Genomic DNA, 20,082 nt, shown 5'->3' with positions numbered 1-20,082 from the left:
CAGCCTCCCCATGATCCTGTCCACTTCCTCTGGAGTCACAGAATCAAACTCCTCCCAGATGATATCGACAAGACCACCCGTGTCCTGATCGTCAGACTCTGCCCAGTCAGAGTCCAAACCGGTCCGAATCCGAGCGATTTTGTCCGACAGATGTTGGTTAAACTCCTCGGCACGTCCCTGCAAGGGATCCTCCCTCACCTCCTGATTTAGGAGGGAGCGAGTCACCCTAAACAGGGCAGCCGGGCGATTATCTGCGGACGCAATAAGGGTGGCGAAGTGGTTGGACCTCGCCTCCCTAATTGCAGCGAGATAAGATTTAATAAAGGCTCTTAGTCGCAATCGGTCGGGTTCGGATCGGCTGGACCTCCAACCGCTCTCTAGGCCCCGTCTCCGACGCTTCATCTCCCGGAGCTCCGCAGAAAACCATGGAGCCCGGCGGGATCTGCACCGGGTCAGGGGCCGCAAGGGTACAACTCGGTCAAGGGCCTCAGTGGCCGTCCTTTCCCAGGCTTCCACTAAGGCCTCGGCCGAGCTGTGAGCGAGGGAGGCAGGTGGGGACCCCAGCGCCGCCTGGAACCTCTGGGGATCCATTAAGCGTCTGGGGCGGTACCATTTAAGTGGTTCCAAGCACCCACGGCGGGGGGTGGCAAAACGGAAGACCAGCCGCAGGAGATGATGATCGGTCCATGACAGGGGCATAATAATTGGAGAGCCCCCACCAAGATCATCTAACCACCGTCCAGACAAGAAAACAAGGTCAAGGGTGTGGCCTCCTTCATGAGTCGGTCCCGTAATTACTTGCGTCAGGTCCATGGCCGTCATGGAAGCCATGAACTCCCGAGCCAACTCAGATGATCCTCCCAGCGATGGTAGGTTGAAGTCCCCCAAAACTATAAGTTTCGGGAACTCAATAAAGTATTGATACTTTTGAATTTTGGTGCTGGAGATTTCTGAGAATACCATGATTAGCTAAGAAAACAAATAACTGAATCATAGAACAAATGAATGCAGAGTTCTTAAGATACAAATGACTATACTCAATATTTTGCAGACATATTATGCAAAAATATAGCTCTCTTGAGAAATGTATAATCCAGGGAAAGATGAAAGTGAAAAGAACGAGCAGCAGCAAGATGGAAGGAATCAATTATAGGGTCAATTATATAGGTGTGAAGCCCTAAAGAATGAGGTTGGAGGCAAATCATCTTGGGGAAGATCTTTCTGTATGTTCACTAAGAGCTGATAACAACTCGATGGCCCATAATCAGTTCGAATATGATGTTATCCATTTGGAGACATCCAGATACAAAACTGTAATTTGAATTGCTGGCAGAATGCTAGCAGTCAACAGTCCTTTTCTGTGCAGACATCAATCAGTCATTATCCTGCCTCATTAGCTTCCTAGTCCATATTTTCCAACACTTTTCAGTAGAAACCATCTTCAATTTTTGCATCAAAATTACCAATAATGAATAGAACATCATTCTTTGGGGTTTGATCCATTACATCTTGTTTCATTCATCAACTTCTTCAGCATCTATTGCTGGAGCATATACCAGTGTAATTATGAAACTAATTTGTCACTTTTGAATCTTCATGGGAATTATTATGTCACTGACTGGGTTGAATCTTATTACACATGCAGTAATAGACTTACAAACATTAATTGCCATTCCATTTTTGTTCTGTAAGTTTCAATTCCAGCATAAATTATTTTGAATTTGTATAATTGGAAATGTCTCCTGTCCAGCATGCTCTGCATTTTGCTTTCAGTCCTGGCTATGTCAACTGCCAACCCTCTGGAAGACTTCAATACAATCATGTCATACTGCTTACACCTACTTGATGAAGTTTATTGTTCATCTCCAGTAGTCAAAGTGTTTCTTACAGACATTGGGATCTTATCAAGTTTTTATTATTTTTTATTTTATTTCTATGCTGCCTATCTCCCCTAAAAGGTGACTTTGTTCCTTTTGGTTGAACCTCTTTCTGTAAATATTCCTGTTGTGTTTAATGAAACAGCTTGTCATTGCTTCCTGCATTCTTCTTTACAATACCAAATCCAATAAAGTTTGGGCAAGGTCCCCACCTGGACTTAACAAACAGTGGTTTACAAAATGCTGGGATAATATTACAGGTGAATATGGCTTATGTCTCCATCACTTTTTGCTTTGCTAGATTCTTGCTTTTTGGAAAACTACCTGGTTTGGCCTGTTTCCTTTAGATATACCTTTTATATACATCTTTGATATTTATTATCTTCCCCTAACATAGAATTCTCCAGTTCTTTAGCACAATAATATTTCTTCAGGGACATTTTGGATTAGCCCGTTTTGAACTCAGTTCCATATTACTTAAATTCTCAATTCCTACCTGACTTTCCTTCAAGTTCTTCCTAGCCCAGGATTGACTCTACACTATTTCTTCTGTGCCTTGCCTTGGATTCCTTCCTCAGACCTCCTCTAAGTCCTCAATTATCCCTACTGCATTTTAAATCCTATCAAAGCTATTTGATTTTCTTTCATAGTATAGTAACTACAAATTGTTTTGTTGACTGTCCTAAACTAAACTGTCAGAAGAGTAGCACAAAGTGTGTGTCCTTTACTCTTAGGAAAAATGGCATACTTTTTTATTAAATTTAATTATAACCTTCTAGCACAACATCAAGGATTCCTTCCCTGATGCTTTATCATTTGTAAACTTATTTCATTTAATTAATTGCTTCAAAATCAGATAATGAATCCATAAATAAAGTTCTTTAATCCACTGACAGGGTCATTTGTCATCAGTTTTACTTCCAGCAGGACTCCTTATTCTTTTTGTGACATAATAGCAGAAACAAGATGCAAGGAGATTTAATTAGTTTCTATAAACAGTGCTTTTATTTTAAAAAGGGCGAAATTGCTCTCATTTAATAAGGGTAATAACCCATTATTCTTCTTATAAAAGATTAATCTTTCATGTGCCTTATGTTAATCTGCGTTAATTTTTGCTGTGTCCTAATTTTTAAGAAGTAAAATTGGAAAAGGGGAGGTACTCAAGTAAATATGCACAAAGGAAAGGATTTAAAATATCACCATGAGGTAATTCATGTCCTCATTTTAACTCATGCAGGAAAAATTATACCTTACTAATAGATTGTGTATTGGTTCAAATAAAGACACCCAACGGTACATAAAGAGGTGAGTGATGGGAAGGGAAAAGCAGTCAGGCCAGATGGGTTGCTATTTGATACATTGGGGAGGAAAAATGTAAAGAATATTTCTAGGAAAGTGGAAATCAAAGCCATATTTGGCCAGTGCAGGAACTAAGTGCTAGGCTGTATATCTGACTATTATGTTTTTAAAGTTTTAAACTACAACATTTGAATTCATAAAACCATAAATGCCCACACTTTACTGGACATGTTGATTATTTTAAAGAGAAAAATGGAATAGCGATGACTTCTCAGTATGTTTCCTTTAGCTAAAACTATAGATTACAACAACAAAAATCCTAAAATCTGCTGGATTTTCTTTGCAGTCATGCTTATTTTTGTCTGTTACAGAACCCACTTTTATTGATATGGAACTTATACAGGAGAATGAAGCAGTCTCCGACTCTGACAGAATTTATGTGTTCTTCACGGAAACTGCTATTGAATTTGAGTTCTATGATAAGCTTCGGGTGTCACGAGTAGCTCAACTCTGCAAAGTGCGTGCTTGAATTCTTCATTTGCTTCTCTATTAGACTGTGAAAAATTGAGTCAGTGGAGATATTGGGCTGATAGGAAATGGTTCATATATTCATTGAGAAAACAATTAGGAGAAATAAATTGTACTCCATCTCTTTAAGGAAGAAAATGTTTATTGATCCTGTCTTGAGAACACAATTTTTCCTTTTTGCTTCTGTATTAAGAGGAAAGAAGACAGGCAGCTAGCTCTCAATTGGTTAACCATCAAGAGAAGTTTTAAAATTCTATAGATCTTACATATGTATATATAATGTTTCCCTACTCAAGATGTCCCAGTCTTGAAAATGTCTTAGTGTGGCAGTGTGAAGTGGTGATCCTTTTTTTCACCAACCTTAATACAAAACAGTGGAGTAATGCCACAATACAGAACTGAGACACTACGCCTAAAACCTGTACCAACTAAAGTGCCAGGGCAAGCCTCTTTGCTTTGCTCAACAACTTGTCTCTGCAAATGCAGATAGGAATAACAGATTGCTGAAGGCCACTGCTTTGACATGGCATACCAGCTCCTAGAAGTGGGTTTTAAAGAAAGGGAAGTTTCACTTCTAATCCTGTATCAAAGGAACAGTTACTTGGTCATTTGTTAAAGAGGAGTGAGCCTTTGAAGCTTTGCACAGGTTTATTATTTAAGGAATCAAACATCCATACATTTCAGTTCCAAATCAATTATGAATATTTTCTGTTGTGTTTATTATTTTCCCTGCTCATGGTTCTCTTGGTGAATCTTCTGGATCTATTACAGATTCATTTTTCAGTGGTGTTTATCCAGCTACATGATTTGTTTTCATAAAGCAATGAAATAATGTATTAATTCATAAAAAAAACAAGTGTAGCATTTTGGAACATTTTGCTAAGTAGCTTTGTAACAGGATTTATTCCCCCCCCCCCCAGGGTGATCTTGGTGGAAAACGAACATTAAAAAAAAGATGGACTTCATTTTTAAAATCTACCCTTCTCTGCTCTGTTCCTGAACTGCAATTCCAATTTAATATCCTTCATGATGTCTTTGTAGTCAAGAATTCAAACTGGCAGGAAACCATAATTTATGGGATTTTTACCCAGCAATGGTAAGAGTTCTTCTCCATAATATCCCAAGACATTTTCAATCTCCCTCTTAAAATTAACTATGAAAGACAGGTGTATTGGAAGTATACCACATAGTTTAAGGCAAGATCTATAATCACTGGCAAATACAGATGCAAGTTAAGGTAAAGGTACAACATTTGATTCATTTATTTTTGCACTGTACTCTGGCATAAAGAATAAAAGGTCAAAATCACTCGGACTTGTGAACTCTTATAAAGCATTCAGGAGGCTTGAACTGGGAAATTTATTGCAGCAGCTAAACCAGTCCAATGGTCCTGAATTTAAAAAAAAAATGCTGTATTATCTTATGGCCGCCATATTGCTTCTGCTCAGATACTTTTGCAGCATCAATTCCCTAATTTTGTTTGGGAATACAAACAGTCAGTCATCACTAGAATGACATGGACAATAAAGAGCAAATGATTTAATTCATGTTTTGGTGACCTCGAGATTAAATTATTACGCATATGTAAAGTCATATTTTGAATTCTTGCTTATTAAACAAGCCATCGTTGCCAGATTGATACATTAAACCTAAATGAGGGTGGTTCATACAAAAAAAGCCAGAAATAAGCATACCATACTATGATTTCTCCCACAAATCCTGCTAATCTGTTCTATTATGGCAGGGGAAGATGTTCCTGGGAGAAATAGGCAAAATATAACAGTATGTACACCTAGTATATACTCCCAGCAGGGTCACCTAAGATATGAACCTCATAGCACTTGCCCAGTTAATGTTTAATTATATTAAATTTTCTACTTTGACCTTCAAAGCTGCTTGACTCCTCCCTTTCAACCCCCCAAAAAGAACAGAAAAATTTCAACTCCATTCATTTAGAGACCTCTCCCCTATTACTAGCTGATGGTGATGGCCTTCCAAGGCTAAAATAATTCTAGAAATAAAAGGTCAATACAAGCCAAAAATGTTAGCTCAATCCTAGATTAGACCTTAACTCAAGTTTACCCAAATTGTAATGATGAGGTTAAACAGCAACTGAAATCTTGAAGTAAAAAAAAACAGTAAGCTGCTTGGTTTCACTCCGAATCCAGCTGTGCTGCCTCATTGTGGTGTATATGTGCATATGTGCTTGTGTTCCTGGAAGAGATGAGGAAAGAGCACTGGAAAGATATGCCAAGAAAATTACAATGAAGAAATCATATAAAGTGATTGAGGATGTAGTGCTGGACGATTGACCTCTCAGGTCAGATGGCACTCAACTTGCTGCTGAGGAAGACCTGAGGATCTTTTGGGGTACCAGTAGTGTTTATGACACAGATGGAGTGATGGCGAACCTTTTAGAGACCGAGTGTCCAAACTGCAACCCAAAACCCACTTATGTATCATCAGGTGCTGGGTGGGCGTGTCCCATTGAGTGGGTGTGGCCAATTGGGTGGGCGTGGCTGTGGTGGTAATAGGAGACTAGGTGGGACTAAAAAGTTCAATCCATCAATTCCAACTTGTGTGATCATTTTTTTTCCCGTGAGAAGTTGAAATTGGTTGATTGATTGAATTTTTTTTTTTTGCACACGGCGGTGGAGGCCTAAAGCAAAAAAGGTTTATAAAGCCCAGCTGAAGGCCTAGGACTGGGGCGACGGCACGCGTGCGCACAGAGAGGGCTCTGCGTGCCACCTGTGGCACACGTGCCAAGGTTCGCCACTATGGGATTAGGGCCTTCAAGACCCCTAGTTGCTGATATTGCCATACAGGAAAAGAAAATTGAAATTCCAGCAGAAGTAATATGAAATGAAAGCTCAATACAATAAAAGATGAAATAAATCATCTATACATAGACAAATGGATCATAGAAGAAATCAATCCAGAGTCCTTGCTGAAGGTGGCACAAATAATCAAGTGTCAAATTATCACCTTTTGGACAAATTATGTGAAGATCTAGCTCTGGAGAAGTTTGTAATGCTGGAAAAGATGGAAGGAAAGAATAAGCAGACTGCAAGATGATAGATTTAATTAGAACAGCAATAGGCTAGAACAAGGGTCCCCAGTCCATGGTCTGTGGACCAGCACTGGGCCACGGCAGGCCAGCAACTGGGCCACGAAAGCAAGTGAAGCCCCATCCGTGGGATGCAGGCAGCGTGCGAAACCACACCCCCTCCGGTCCACAGAAACCAGTCCCTGATGCCCAAAAGGTTGGGGGCAACCAGATTAGAAGATCTGAAGGGCCTTTGATCACATTAAATATTGTCATAACATTTGATTTATTAACATAGTAATATGACCAACAAGTAAGTGACTTATTATTTTCTACAATGGAGAAATGTACAGAAATTTGAGCTACTGTTTTGCAAGCTGTTATCCACTTTCTTAGGCTAAGAAACCCATAACGCACCTTTAATTCCTTTATGTTATTTTACTATTTATTCCTCTTACATTCAAGTGGCAAGTTGAGGCTTTTACCTAATGCTTTTTGGAAAGATACAGAAGATGTAGAATATGTTATCAGGCTTAGTCACTCTTTGCTGCATGCAGTAATACCTCTGGCAGTAAGGACAATACCAGTTAATTTTGACTCATTTTGGCCAATATGCCACAAGTGAAACGAAGGGCAGTTTTACCTTCAGCATGTTCACATTATGCCATTGGAGCACAGAATATGTTTGCTATATTTCTGCATTAAGATAGATAATTTCCCACTTTCAAAAAGAGAAAGAATGCAGAATTCTAATTTGCAGAATTCTATTTTGTTCTTTATTTAAGGGGAAAGTTGGATATTTCAGCTGTTTGTGCATTCCGGATGGAGACTATTCAAGATATGTTTCTGAAAGGAAGCTACAAAGGTCCTGTTGCTTTGGAAAATTCCCATATGAAATGGGTGGTGTACAGGGGAGATGTTCCAAGTCCTCGCCCTGGGGCTGTAAGTCTCAATTTCTCTTATTTGAATAGGCATTTCATTGATGAGCATGAATATGGTTTGGTCTCAAGACAGGGAGGTTTGAATTTATTCAAAATATTTTTCACACCCTGAAGGCTAACATATTTAAGTAACAGATGCTGCTACCAGGAGATTAATTGTACTTTTCATTTGGCTCTGCCGTTTCTTAATCAAAACTACGAGCAGAGATCTCACAAAGCATGTATAGGGTAAAACTCTTTGACAGGAATGACATTATAGCACAAAACATTTTAAATATTTAAGTATTTACAAATAATATTGAATAATATGTGGTAATTACACTGAACTTAACTCCTCAACTGAACCCAGTCCCAGACTGTACCATGTGTTAAGCTATCAAGTGTCTATTATTATTATTATTATTATTATTATTATTATTAATAATAATAATAATAATAAGTTGGAAGGGACCTTGGAGGTCATCTAGTCCAACCCCCTGCTCAGGCATTACATAATTCCTTATCTATATCTCCTCTTGGTAAGTAGTAATAGCTGATTTTCTAAATAAACAGAATACACAACCCACTTGTTCATTATTTTACAGTGTGCCAATGTTTCTCCTCTACACTTGGGGTACACCTCTTCAATTGACTTGCCAGACAAAGTTCTCCAGTTTGCCCGAGACCACCCTTTACTGGACAGTATTGTGAACTCAGTTGGTCTTCAGCCTGTCTTCCTGAAAAGGGGTACCAAGTACACACAACTCATAATAAGCCAAGCCACTGACTTGGATAATGTCACATATGACATCTTTTTCCTAGGGACAGGTAAATCACTTACTGTGTGCTTCCACAGTACTTTTTTTAAAAAATGCTATCTTGTCAGCTTTCAATGATTTTTAGGTGTTTTAAAGCAAGGAGCAGTAAATAACAACTGTAGTCCACCTCTGTACTAGCACACCATACCCATAATATATTTTTGGTTTCCTAGTGATATCTTATAGAAAATATAGATCACGTCTTTGCTCCCCATAATGTATTTTCCAGTTGATCCTGTTGTAATGGTATGTGGGAATAACTTCAGAAGACAGGAGGGAGAGCCACAGACAACCAGCATGTAAATGATATCTTAGCCCATGGAAATGGATATGGTGCCAGAAATGTTTCAGAGAAGATCCCTCCCTACTGTTCCACAGGGTAGAAGAGAAGGAGGGGAGAAATTTCAGTCTTACAACATTCGATTAATCTAATCTTTGTGCTTCTTGTCTGGACTACTCTACCTTACAGGGTTAACATCTATTTATACCCCCATGAGGATCTGAGAAACTTGAATGTTTGAACAAACACATTCCCTGGTCATCTTTATGACTAGAATTTTGCTATTTGATTGACTAGAAATTTGTCACCAGGTTTGCTTTACCCCAATTTATTGACTTCTTGTTGTTAGTTGCGAAGTCGTGTCCGACCCATTGCGACCCCACGAACAACGTTCCTCCAGGCCTTCCTGTCCTATACCATCTTCTGGAGTCCGTTTAGGCTCACGCCTCCTGCTTCAGTGACTCCATCCAGCCACTTCATTCTCTGTCGTCCCCTTCTTCTCTTGCCCTCAATCTTTCCCAGCATTAGGCTCTTCTCCAGTGAGTCCTTCCTTCTCATTAGGTGGCCAAAGGATTTGAGTTTTAGCTTCAGGATCTGGCCTTCTAAAGAGCAGTCAGGGTTGATCTCCTCTAGAACTGACCGGTTTGAACGCCTTGCAGTCCAAGGGACTCGCAGGACTAGCCAGACAAAATAACTAAGCTCTAATATTAAAGAAATACAATTTGGGTCATGAGTTTCTAACACATGAAAGAGCCTTGGTGGAGCAGTGGGCTAATGCCTCCTTAAGTAACACCAGCTGCCTGCAATTAGTGCAGGTTCGCATCCCACCAGGCTCAAGGTTGACTCAGCCTTCCATCCTTCCGAGGTAGGTAAAATGAGGACCCAGATTGTTGGGGGCAATTAAGCTGACTTTGTAATAATGCCGCTTGGGGGGTGTGTGAAAGCCCTAATAAGCAGGCATATACATAGAATGAAGGCTACTGCTAAGCTTGTAAGCCGCCCTGAGTCTTCGGAGAAGGGCGGGATATAAATGGAATTTTAAAAAAAAATCTGTAAAACATAAAGCAACTAAGGTTGAACTGTGTTTTATTTTATACAGATAAGGGCTATTTGCATAAAGCTCTCAATTGTCATGGAGAAATTATTATTTTGGAAGAAATACAGCTGTTTCCATCAGCAGAGCCTGTACAGATACTCAAACTAGCCTCTCTAAAGGTACAACACTGCCCTGGTCTATTCAGCATGACACCCTTCCCTTCTGTATCATTCCATTGTGTACTTTTGGATTTATCTATTCAAATGGTTTTTTAATATCATTTAGGAGAAAAGATAACCATTTAGTGCTGTCTTTCCAGGGCCTGTTGTATGCCAGTTCTCCTTCCCAGCTAGTACAGCTCCCTGTTGCAATTTGCAGCTGGTATAAACAATGCTTTGATTGTATCTTGGCAAGAGATCCCTACTGTGCATGGTCCCTCTCTCTTCACCGTTGTGTCCTCCTGGCTAACCACCTTGAGCATTCACAGTGAGTAATATAATCAATTAGACAAGTAATGAGACTTGATTCAGATTTTAAAATGTATACATTAGTGCTCTACATTTTTAATCTTTCGTTTTCTTCGAAGCTTTGTCTGAATTGGCTTGCAACAGAATAAAACAAATCAAAGAAACTGCCCACTATTGTCTGTTTTTGCTGCGTCTATTTTTGGTGAAATTGTTCATTTTTTTTCTTCAGGAAGTGGTGAAGCTAGCTCCTTGTAGGTATTTTTTCCTCCTGGCTGATAACTGAGGAGCTACTTGCAATGGAAGCTTCAGCCAGCCTTTGTACTACTGAGGATTCTAATATTTTTTGCCAGTGGAATTGTTCCGATTGAATCCCCCCCCCCTTTTTTTATCTCTGAGGAGGCTTTTTCAACTTTTATTGTAGGAGAGAATTCTGAATAGGGGAACAAGTTCAATTTTTTTTTAGATGACTTTAAACGAATGCTGAAGTTGTTTCCCCCCTATCTGCTTTTGGGGTGGGGAACCAGTACAGGATGTGACCATGAAAAAAAAGGAGTTTTATTAGAACCTCCAGGTCCTGCAGAGGACAGGGCAGAATAGCTAAGGAGCCTTTCACAACCCTCCCCAAGTCACAAAATACTTCACTGATACAATGATTTAAGGATAAATCGAGAGAACCCAACCTAGAAATAAGGAGAGATTTCCTGACAGTTAGAACAATTAATCAATGGAACAGCTTGGCTTCAGAAGGTATGGATGGGCGCTCCATCACTGGAGGTTTTTAAGAAGGGATTGGACAACCATTTCTCTGAAATGGTAGGGTCTCCAGCTTGAGGAGAAGGCCTCCAAGATCCCTTCCAGCTGTTATTCTATTAGTGTTTCCCATTTGAAAAGAGCATGTTTTGCACTGGATGAATAAGTCCCTGAAAAGGATGGGAGGTTAAGAGAATTTCAACACAACCTATGTTGCTTGGCAATGTTGTTTAGACTGCAAGCGTTATGCTGAACTCTGACCATAGTAAAGGTTTGATTTCATTTGGGACTGAGGTCAGTTCTTTTATCCTTTAATGCTGGGTTATTTTATGATACAGTATTGTCTCAGCCCATCCATTGGTTGGCGTATTGTGCAAACGAGCCTTCAAATATGTCTGGAGATTGCGAGGACAAAAAGGTGTAGACTTAATCCCAACAAAAAATTGAGAGCTTTGAAGAAGGAAACCCTCAGATTCCATACTTTCCCGTGCAGAGCTGGTTTGTAATATCTGAGTTCTCCTAGACTCAGCTCATCCTTAAAAACAGACAAAAGCCCTGGCTAGGAGAGTCTTTACACAGATCCGTCTGGTATATGACAAGATTTTCCTGAGTCAGGAGGTTTTGTTCGCTATAAATTATGCCTTGAACATCTCCCAATTATCACTCAGATGTGATATAATGAGTTGAGCGATTAGGCACTTTTTGACAAAGTTGCATGGATATCCATGGTTATCCCTGTTGTAGCCGTTGCAAGCATTCAACTAGCCCCATTGTCTCCAACTGTCTAGTGAGGAGGGGCCAAAATCTTTGTCCAGCCTTTGTCTTTTCCTTTCAGTGCTGGTGTTAATGATGAGGCTTCAACATTGAAGCCCAGTATGTGAGCTTGAGGCAGTAAGATAGCTTGTCAGCTGCAGGGAGAGGGAAATGCCCCGGAAACAGGGGATGGGTATTGGTTGCTTAGCAGAAAAGCTAGGATAGGTATAATGTGAAACCCATGCAAAAGTGACAGCTACAAATGGTACATCCCATCTTCTATCTAGTTTATGCCACTGAAGCAAATTTTTCTTAGCCTCTCTTTGTAGGATAGTTTCTGATTGCTGCTATTCTCAGACTTCTTTCTCTGCATTTCAAGTAGAAAGTAGATTTTTAAGAGAAGATTTCTGTCCACTTTGAATGTTTTTGAATATCTCTATGAAGTAGTTTATATAATTTCTTTCTTCTTTTGTTAAGAGATCTAATCCAGAGCATCAAGAATGGTGATATCTACAGGTGTCCTGAAGTAGGTAGGGGAATTTTTTTTAAAAAATATTCTCATGGCAACATATATTTACTAAACAGTGACTATTGTTTAGTTACAAAATGGTTGCTATAATAAGCTAAATTGTACCATACAACTATTCCAAGTTTATGTGAACCATTTAATAATAAATGCTATAATCCATCCTCATTTACTCAAAGTTGAATTGTTTAAGGTGGATTTATCACTTTCGCTGTATAGGTAATTTCATTATTTAAACCAATTTTAACCAAAGCTAAAGGACACATTGGTAACAGTTTCTCCATAACCTTGGGCAGTTTCTGGGCCTTTAGTGTCTAAATAGGATACACTGCTGACAACTACCATGCCTGCTTTCTCTTAAACAAATACATGATTAGTACTCTAGTCCATGCTGATCTGGAAGCTGCCATTTAAATTTTCCATGATGTCTGTAATGTAACATCATTCTAATATACTGTGAAAAATTTAAATTGATCACTCTCGGACTCAGCTATCTAACGATTCTTGGATTAGAGGGTGTATTACCAAGAACCTTCTTGATAATATGCCCTCTATCCAGTTTTTTAATATATTTGTATACATTCAACCATTGTCTGGATGCCACATAATGAGCTTGAAGAAAAAATGCAGAATACTCTAAATTTTACAAAGAGATTGGGAGTGCAGCTAATAGAAAGTATTGTCATATGTCACTAATTGGCAGGAGAAAAGCTCTTTAGACAAAATTAGGTGAATTAAAACTTTTAATTACAGGTAGTGCTTGTTTAACAACTGCCTCATTTAGCAACTATTCAATTACAACAATAACTGAATAAAGTAATTTTATGTCCAATCCTTGCATCTACAATTTTTGCAGCTCTAAAAAGCAATGAACAGCTGGAATAAGATCATAAGCATAGTCACTGTTTCACTTAGCAATCACTTTGCCTAATGACCACATTGTATGTCTCAATCATGGTCGCTTAAATGAGGACAGCCTATATTACTTATGCATTGAAATAAATGTGGAGAAGAAACAGAAAAAGTAGTAATCTAACATGGCTTTAAAGAAAAAAAAGCCTATCCCATATAAACAAGTATTCAGATTGTGATCTGATGCAACAAATGTGCCGTGAATTTAAGGGCATAAAAGATAGCATCATTTGCATATCTTTGTAACTGTTATTAAAAATTTAAAAAAGAAAGATAAACATTAATGCAAATCAATATAAAAAAGAAGAAAAAGAAGAAATCAAAGAAAAGCCAAAAATGCCAGAAAGGAAAATAAAAGAAAAATAAAAAGAAAAGGATACAAACTTCAGATATTCTCCACAGCAATTATAATTATATTTTAAAATCTCTAAAGTTACACCATGATCCTCTTTTCTGTAATATGTCCTATCTAATTTTCAAAACCATATGCTTATTTTTTTCATTTTTACACCATAATTGTTTCCAGTCACCAATAAATATAGACGTCTTTTCTCTAATTGAAGAAGTTAATTTATCCATTTCAGCAAGATTTGTTAGTTTCACAAACCATTCCTCCATAGTGAATATTGTCAAATCTTTTTTTGTTCATACAATCTCGCTACAATAATCATATATTGAAATAATCTTCCATGACCCCAAGCATCACAAATCCAATATTTTTTTAAAATATACACCAAGCATGATAGAATGTCCCTTTATGTTGTTCACATTTCCAACATACATATGAAATAGTTTTATACATTTTAGTTAATTTCTCTGGTGTGATGTACCAACAGTATATTAATTTATAAACATTCCCTTTAAGAACATAACATAATGTAAATTTCAACCCTTTTGCCACTGATTCATCTGTATGTCATAACCAGAATTCTTAGCCAACTTTATCATACAGCCTTTAATCTGTTCTTCCTGTTTCAAATTTCAATAAAAGTTTATACCTTTTAGCAATTACATGTTCATGATCACAGTGCACAATTGTACTTCAAACTCTGCTTTACTAATATACCTTAAGCTTTTTTTATTCATTTTGAATCTTTTTGATAATTTTAAATGATATAACTATATCCCTCTGCTATTAGTTGCTCTCTTGATTTTATCTTAAATTCCGCTTGATGGTTTTCCAATAATTCCTAGTATGTCAGCCATTTGTCTTTGCCTCCTTTTCTCTTCTGTGATATGCTTCTTGAGTGGATACCAACAACCAATGGCTTTATTATTTCTTCCATATTCTTATATAACTTGAATATGTGCAGGCACATGCACAAACCACGGCAGAGGATCTGGAGTTAGGCTAATGCATTGGGATCACCTTGCTATTTGACTTTGCCTGGCAACAGTAATGTCAGAGGTGGATGTGCAGCAGCAAAACATCTCTCCTCCAAATATGGTATTTCTCCATAGTAACTACAATAATGGTTTCTTCTTCCCTCTCCCCATTGCGCAGATATGGATAAATGTTTCTCTACAGACCCATGGAACTGTTTCATTGGACCTGAATTCTTTCCAACATAAAGATCATAACTACATTTTTCTATCTTGTCACTCATGAGCACTATGCCATCCTGTCCCAATAATTTCATAGCACACAGTGGAACTGAAAAGGCTTTCTAGTCTAAACCATTTATCCATTGCTAAAAACAGCAGTAGAGACAACCGTGGTGGGTCTTAATATAGGATAGCAATTCACTGAAAGACTCGGGAGGGTTGTTGCCTGCTTGTTTAAGTGCTTTCATCTCCTTTTCAATCCAGCAGAGGATGTCTTGTGATTTTTCCCAGAGATACACTGAAAGTCTTGCAGTTTGTATGCATGTGAGTCTAAAACGTTGTTTCTCTGAGCTTAAATTATTCGATTAAACAGGCATGCTGTTGTTGGATATAAATTGTCTTGACTTTGGGGAGTTGATTGAAGACAGGGACAAGCAGCACTCCTTTTTCCTTTTGGGGTCATCTTCTCTGAAGTACTACTTCTTCATTTTTTAACCTTGGGCTGAACCCAGGGAATTCCTACATGAGCATCCGCAGAAGCAGCACATTGGCTGATACCAAAATCCCTGGCACTGAGAGAAGCTGGTATCAGATTGCAAATATTAAAGAGCTGAAAACACATTAATTTTTTTTTAAAAAAAACCCGAAGCACCATGCAACACATTTTAAACAGCCCTTTCAAAGCACACGACACAGAAGCGAATGGGAGCTAGAACCTCTTTAACTTTTTTTCCTCTGACAACTGCTACGTAAAATTAAAGCCATTTATTTGTAAGAAGATCCTTCATATTGGATATCTCTATGCAGGATCCCAAATGTGTATAATTTACCGGTGTCTTACTGTATTTATTATCTAAAATGTTAATACCATATGTCCCCTTCCATTAGTGGCAATACAGATCGTGTGACAGGTAGCTAGTACAGACAGTAAAGAAGAGGTTTGCAGAGTTCCTAGCACGAGGCAGGAAGCTATCAGCTGACCACCAAGCCTTCTTGCTTTTCAGAAAAGAAAATCAGAAGCTACCCTGTCAACCTTGGCAGCAGCCCTCATCTTAACTGCGAACCTTTGTCCAACATAGCCAATCTCCTCTGGATGTTTAACAAGAGCCGCTTGCGGGAAGAAGAGGCCAAATATCTCATCCATACAAAAGGACTGGTTGTCTTTAATGTAACAATTACTGATACTGGGCTTTATGAATGTCATTCTGTTGAAGCCGTCAGTGGGAGAAATTTTCGTGTAACAGTAGCTGTCTACCTCCTTCAGCCCCAGCCAGAGAAAACTTTCTACAGTCCTAAGTGTGACTTGTCAAACCAGCTGTGTTCTGAAATAGCGGGTCCAAAGAGCAAACCTTTGGGAGGCCCAGAGACAGTGAACCCAAAGCAAGCACCATCCAGAAGAATCCAGAGTTCGTTCTTCAGTCTAATAAGTGTGGGGTCTGCCTTTGCCCTCCTTTTCTTCCTTCTGCTTTCTTGGAACATTTACAAGGGCTATATCTCCCTGCCCTGGACCTCCATACTTAAAACATCAGCAGATGAATCGGCAAGTGCAGAAATGAGTCTGGAGCATGTAGACCTTACTCAGACAAGCTCAACCTCACAAACAATGACCATCTCCACTGGCAAATCAAGCCCATTGATGTCTTCCTCCAAAGTGGATTGCCCTATAAAAATGAAGCCAAGCATTAACTCCACTAAAATCTGTAGTTCTTCAAATTGTCTGGTCATGGATGAAACCAAAATTCCAGATAAAAACCCTGAAATACAAGATTGCTCCAAGGGAAGTTGTTCAACGCCTCTTTGATCCCACAAAGTAGTTGCTATGTACAGAAACACTTTTTTTAAAAAAAAGTGTTCAATTTCTAAATGGATCATCATTTTCTTCCTGTCATTTTCAGGGGGGTTCTGAAAAATAAATCTCTTGATTTTTTTTTAATCAAGCCTTATTTTTTCTCCATATTTTTCCCATATTTTCAGAACACTGTAGGGGAATGCCACCATCAGCAAATTATAAATACTTCTCATTTCTAATTCTTAAAATTAGTATAACTATTTTAAACTGAGAAGTATTGTGTATGGATTCCAGGATGTTTGTAAACAGCATTTTCTGTTTACACTAGACAAACCATTTGTTTAAAGATGGGATTGTATTTTCCATTGTTGTACAAATTCCATTTGTAATCACCTGTGAGTTTTACAATACTATGAGATGACACATTTCTATGGCTAAATTTCAAGAATTGCACTGGTCCATAGGACACTCTGCCATTGTAGTGATTGCTTTCCAGGATTCTGGCTAATTAAAACTAGCAAGTGTTCTTGCATCTGAGATTTCATTTTAAAATGTGTAAGAATAAGAATGATCTGCCCTTTTGAGAAAAGCCGCTTTTCATACTTATTTCTGAGTCACGGATTTGCAGCAAGCCTCTGAAATGGAAGAAACGGTGACTCCTTTAAATATGCCAAAATAATCTTTCTCGAAGCAGTGTTTTTGTTCCAGTAACGGAGCCAGTTAAGCCAGATGTTGAAAAGCAGTAAAATTGTCCACTTGGTGACTGGCAGTGAGTAACTCAGACCAGTGATTTTTCCAGGAGTACATCAGGCACTCTTCTCTGAGAGCGCATCGTTCTGTTTTGGGAACAACTGAGGGAACTAATGGTTCCTAATGCAGAAATAGAGCAGAATGGTCTACCTTCTCCAAGTGAAGGCTGATTGGAAGGAGATATGCTTGAAGCATAAATCAAGCAGAGATTCAGCAGGCAGGCTGCTGAGCATCTCTTGAAGAAGGTATCCTTGAATATTTAGTTCTCCTGGCAGACTAGCCACTCTAGCAACTGGAATGAGAAAGCTACAATGAGAAATGTAGGTGTTATTCAAAAGTATGATCAGATAAAAATTCTGCAAATGTCACGACATCCTGGGTTTACCTTGGATCTAAAACGACACGACCTTTCCTTGTTTTAGCTTCACTTTCGCTGCCCTTTCATTACCACTGGCAACAGAAGGCTAAACTTTTAAGTTTTGAAAGGACATTTTGAAAAGTAGAGCACACAAGCATCCTCAACGTGCTGGCAATCGGCTATCTAATATCGACAGCCTTTTTTAGAAACTAATTATCTGGCACAAGGTGGCTTATTTTAATTGGGCCGAAAGAAATAGGAGAGGAACGTTGGCGGGATCACTTTGGCTATTGTGTCTTGTTCATCTAAGGCGCATCCTTGAAACTTGCAGTTGGAAATGTAAAGGGGCAATTTATTTGGAGCACTAATTACTCAGCTGTTCACAAATTTCCACATGAAGTTCTCACTTGAGACTTGTGACTCACAGGCTTGAGATGTTGTACTCGAACAGAAGGTTGGGTTCAGGTCTCACTGTAATCCATGCTCCTTGAAGGCAGGGCAAGGTAAGGCAAGGCGTAGCTCGCTGATAGCCTGGTTGAGATTGTGGTGTATCCACTGAAATGAAAACAAAAGAGAATCTTCCCCAATCTGGCACTCTCCAAATTACTAGCTCCCATAAGGCCTAGTAATTAAGTAATTAAGTCAGACTGTTTGAAAATAATGCAATTGTCCTACGTATTAGGAAAAATCTTTCATCATCCTTTTTTAATTTTTGTAATTCTGTATTTTTATTCTTGCCCTGTTCACCGCCCTGAGTCCTTCGGGAGAAGGGCGGTATAGAAATATTATTAAATAAATAAATAAATAAATAAATAAATAAAGTCTTTCTTAGAAAAAACTGGGGGAAAGCTGATGTGCTCCAATATTTAGTTTCCAACAGTAGCCAGTCAGTAGTAAAGTCATTAACCAAATTATGGAAGAAATCAGCAGGTGTGCTACCTGTCCTCATTATCTTGTTCTTGTCCATAGACAAGCTTTTTTTTGTTAATGATTATGATGATAGCCACTGATTTAATCTTAAACTGCCCATCTGGTTCAGGTATCTCATGCATGGTATCTCATGCATCATCCAAAAATAAACAGGTATCCTGCAAAGCTGACAAGCTAGCCACAAAAGCAACAGTTACTCTTGTTCCAGACAAAAATGAGCCGTTGCTTGTTTCTACAGCTTGGTATCTTGCCTTTGAATATGGTTGGGCCAAGGCCAGATGACCATGAAGAAAAGTCAGGTCACCTCAGTCATCAGACATAGAGCTGGGATAAGTAGAAAACAGCAGAAGGCTTTTAAAAGAACAGATTCTGTGGCCTGCTGCCCCCAGGTAATTGGAGAATGATGTCCTAGTGTCTGTCTTAAGGTAACTGCCAGTCCAGTTGGCTTTTATTTATAGAGGTGTGTTTTCCTGGATGGACCATCTTCTCCGTAGCAAACAACAACATTTCATGCCCGGTCCTGACTTGTCTTTTCCCTCTAATTACCATGGTTGGGTAGAGACAGGATCCAGAAGGACCGTTGTGTTTTCATCTTAGCAAAAGTGGCTCTTCCATATTTCAGATACAACTTAGTATTGAATACATTATCTACAAATCAACAGCATGGATGGGTTCTTATTCTCTCCAGCTTCCTGGGAGCGCTGATCAATCGGTATGCTAGAGAAAAAATATTTAATTAAATTTATTTGCCACCCATCTTGTTGAATGTTCTGCGCCTGAGCTGGCTGGATAGCATTGTTTAAAAAGATGGTAAAAATTGCGGCGATTCCATTCTGTGAGAAAAGTTATAGTAAATTAAATATATTTAGTTTGCTAAAGTTGGCCAGTTATTTGAAGAATCTCACACTGGGGGAAAAAAAATCTGTATTTCTTGCTCTAGAAAACAGAATCCTGACTAATGGCTTCTAATTACAATAAAGACTTTAATCTTTATTCCTATGGGCTGTTCCAACGGTGCATAAGAACACGTTAGATTTCCTACCTGAGAGATTGGTAGGCAGCGGTTAATCAGGACTTCTTGGAATAAGCCAACTTCAAGCTCTTTTCCAATTCTGTGATTCCTAATAATAGATTTTAAAACAATGGCTTCAGTTCGAACTATGACAGCTGCCGGGCCAGGGCCAATTCTATAGTTTTGTAGCAACTTTCCTCTGTCCATCGGATATTTGACACGTTTGAAAAGGTTTGAATTCTAGGACAGCGTTTCCCAACCTTAGGAACTTGAAGATGCGTGGACTTCAACTCCCAGAATTCCCCAGCCAGCATAGCTGGCTGGGGAATTCTGGGAGTTGAAGTCCACGCATCTTCAAGTTCCTAAGGTTGGGAAACGCTGTTCTAGGAGGACTCCGGCGTGACTGCAGAAGCTGTGGAGTCCGGTTTCCTCCAGCAGATGGCAATAGAGAGTCAACAAAGAAGACACCCTCCCCGCCCCCGCCCG

General features: G+C 38.9%; 1 protein-coding gene across 1 annotated transcript in view; it reads left to right on the top strand.

Annotated features, from left to right (window-relative positions):
* LOC308667496 (semaphorin-4E-like) overlaps positions 1–16,558 on the top strand; it is a gene marked incomplete at both ends in the record, with an annotated part of 41,182 nt that extends 24,624 nt beyond the window's left edge. Inside the window, 8 exons of the mRNA XM_081326750.1 lie at positions 3,548–3,693; positions 4,733–4,800; positions 7,536–7,692; positions 8,276–8,498; positions 9,868–9,983; positions 10,124–10,290; positions 12,252–12,304; positions 15,762–16,558. Coding sequence (XP_081182876.1) covers positions 3,548–3,693; positions 4,733–4,800; positions 7,536–7,692; positions 8,276–8,498; positions 9,868–9,983; positions 10,124–10,290; positions 12,252–12,304; positions 15,762–16,558 — 1,727 coding nt within the window. The remainder of the gene's footprint in view (positions 1–3,547; positions 3,694–4,732; positions 4,801–7,535; positions 7,693–8,275; positions 8,499–9,867; positions 9,984–10,123; positions 10,291–12,251; positions 12,305–15,761) is intronic.
* Positions 16,559–20,082: the final 3,524 nt, after the last annotated feature.

This window comes from Vipera berus (genome assembly GCF_964194415.1).
Source record: "Vipera berus genome assembly, chromosome: 1".
Lineage (NCBI taxonomy): Eukaryota > Metazoa > Chordata > Lepidosauria > Squamata > Viperidae > Vipera > Vipera berus.
This window is presented reverse-complemented; position numbering and strand designations above follow the sequence as displayed.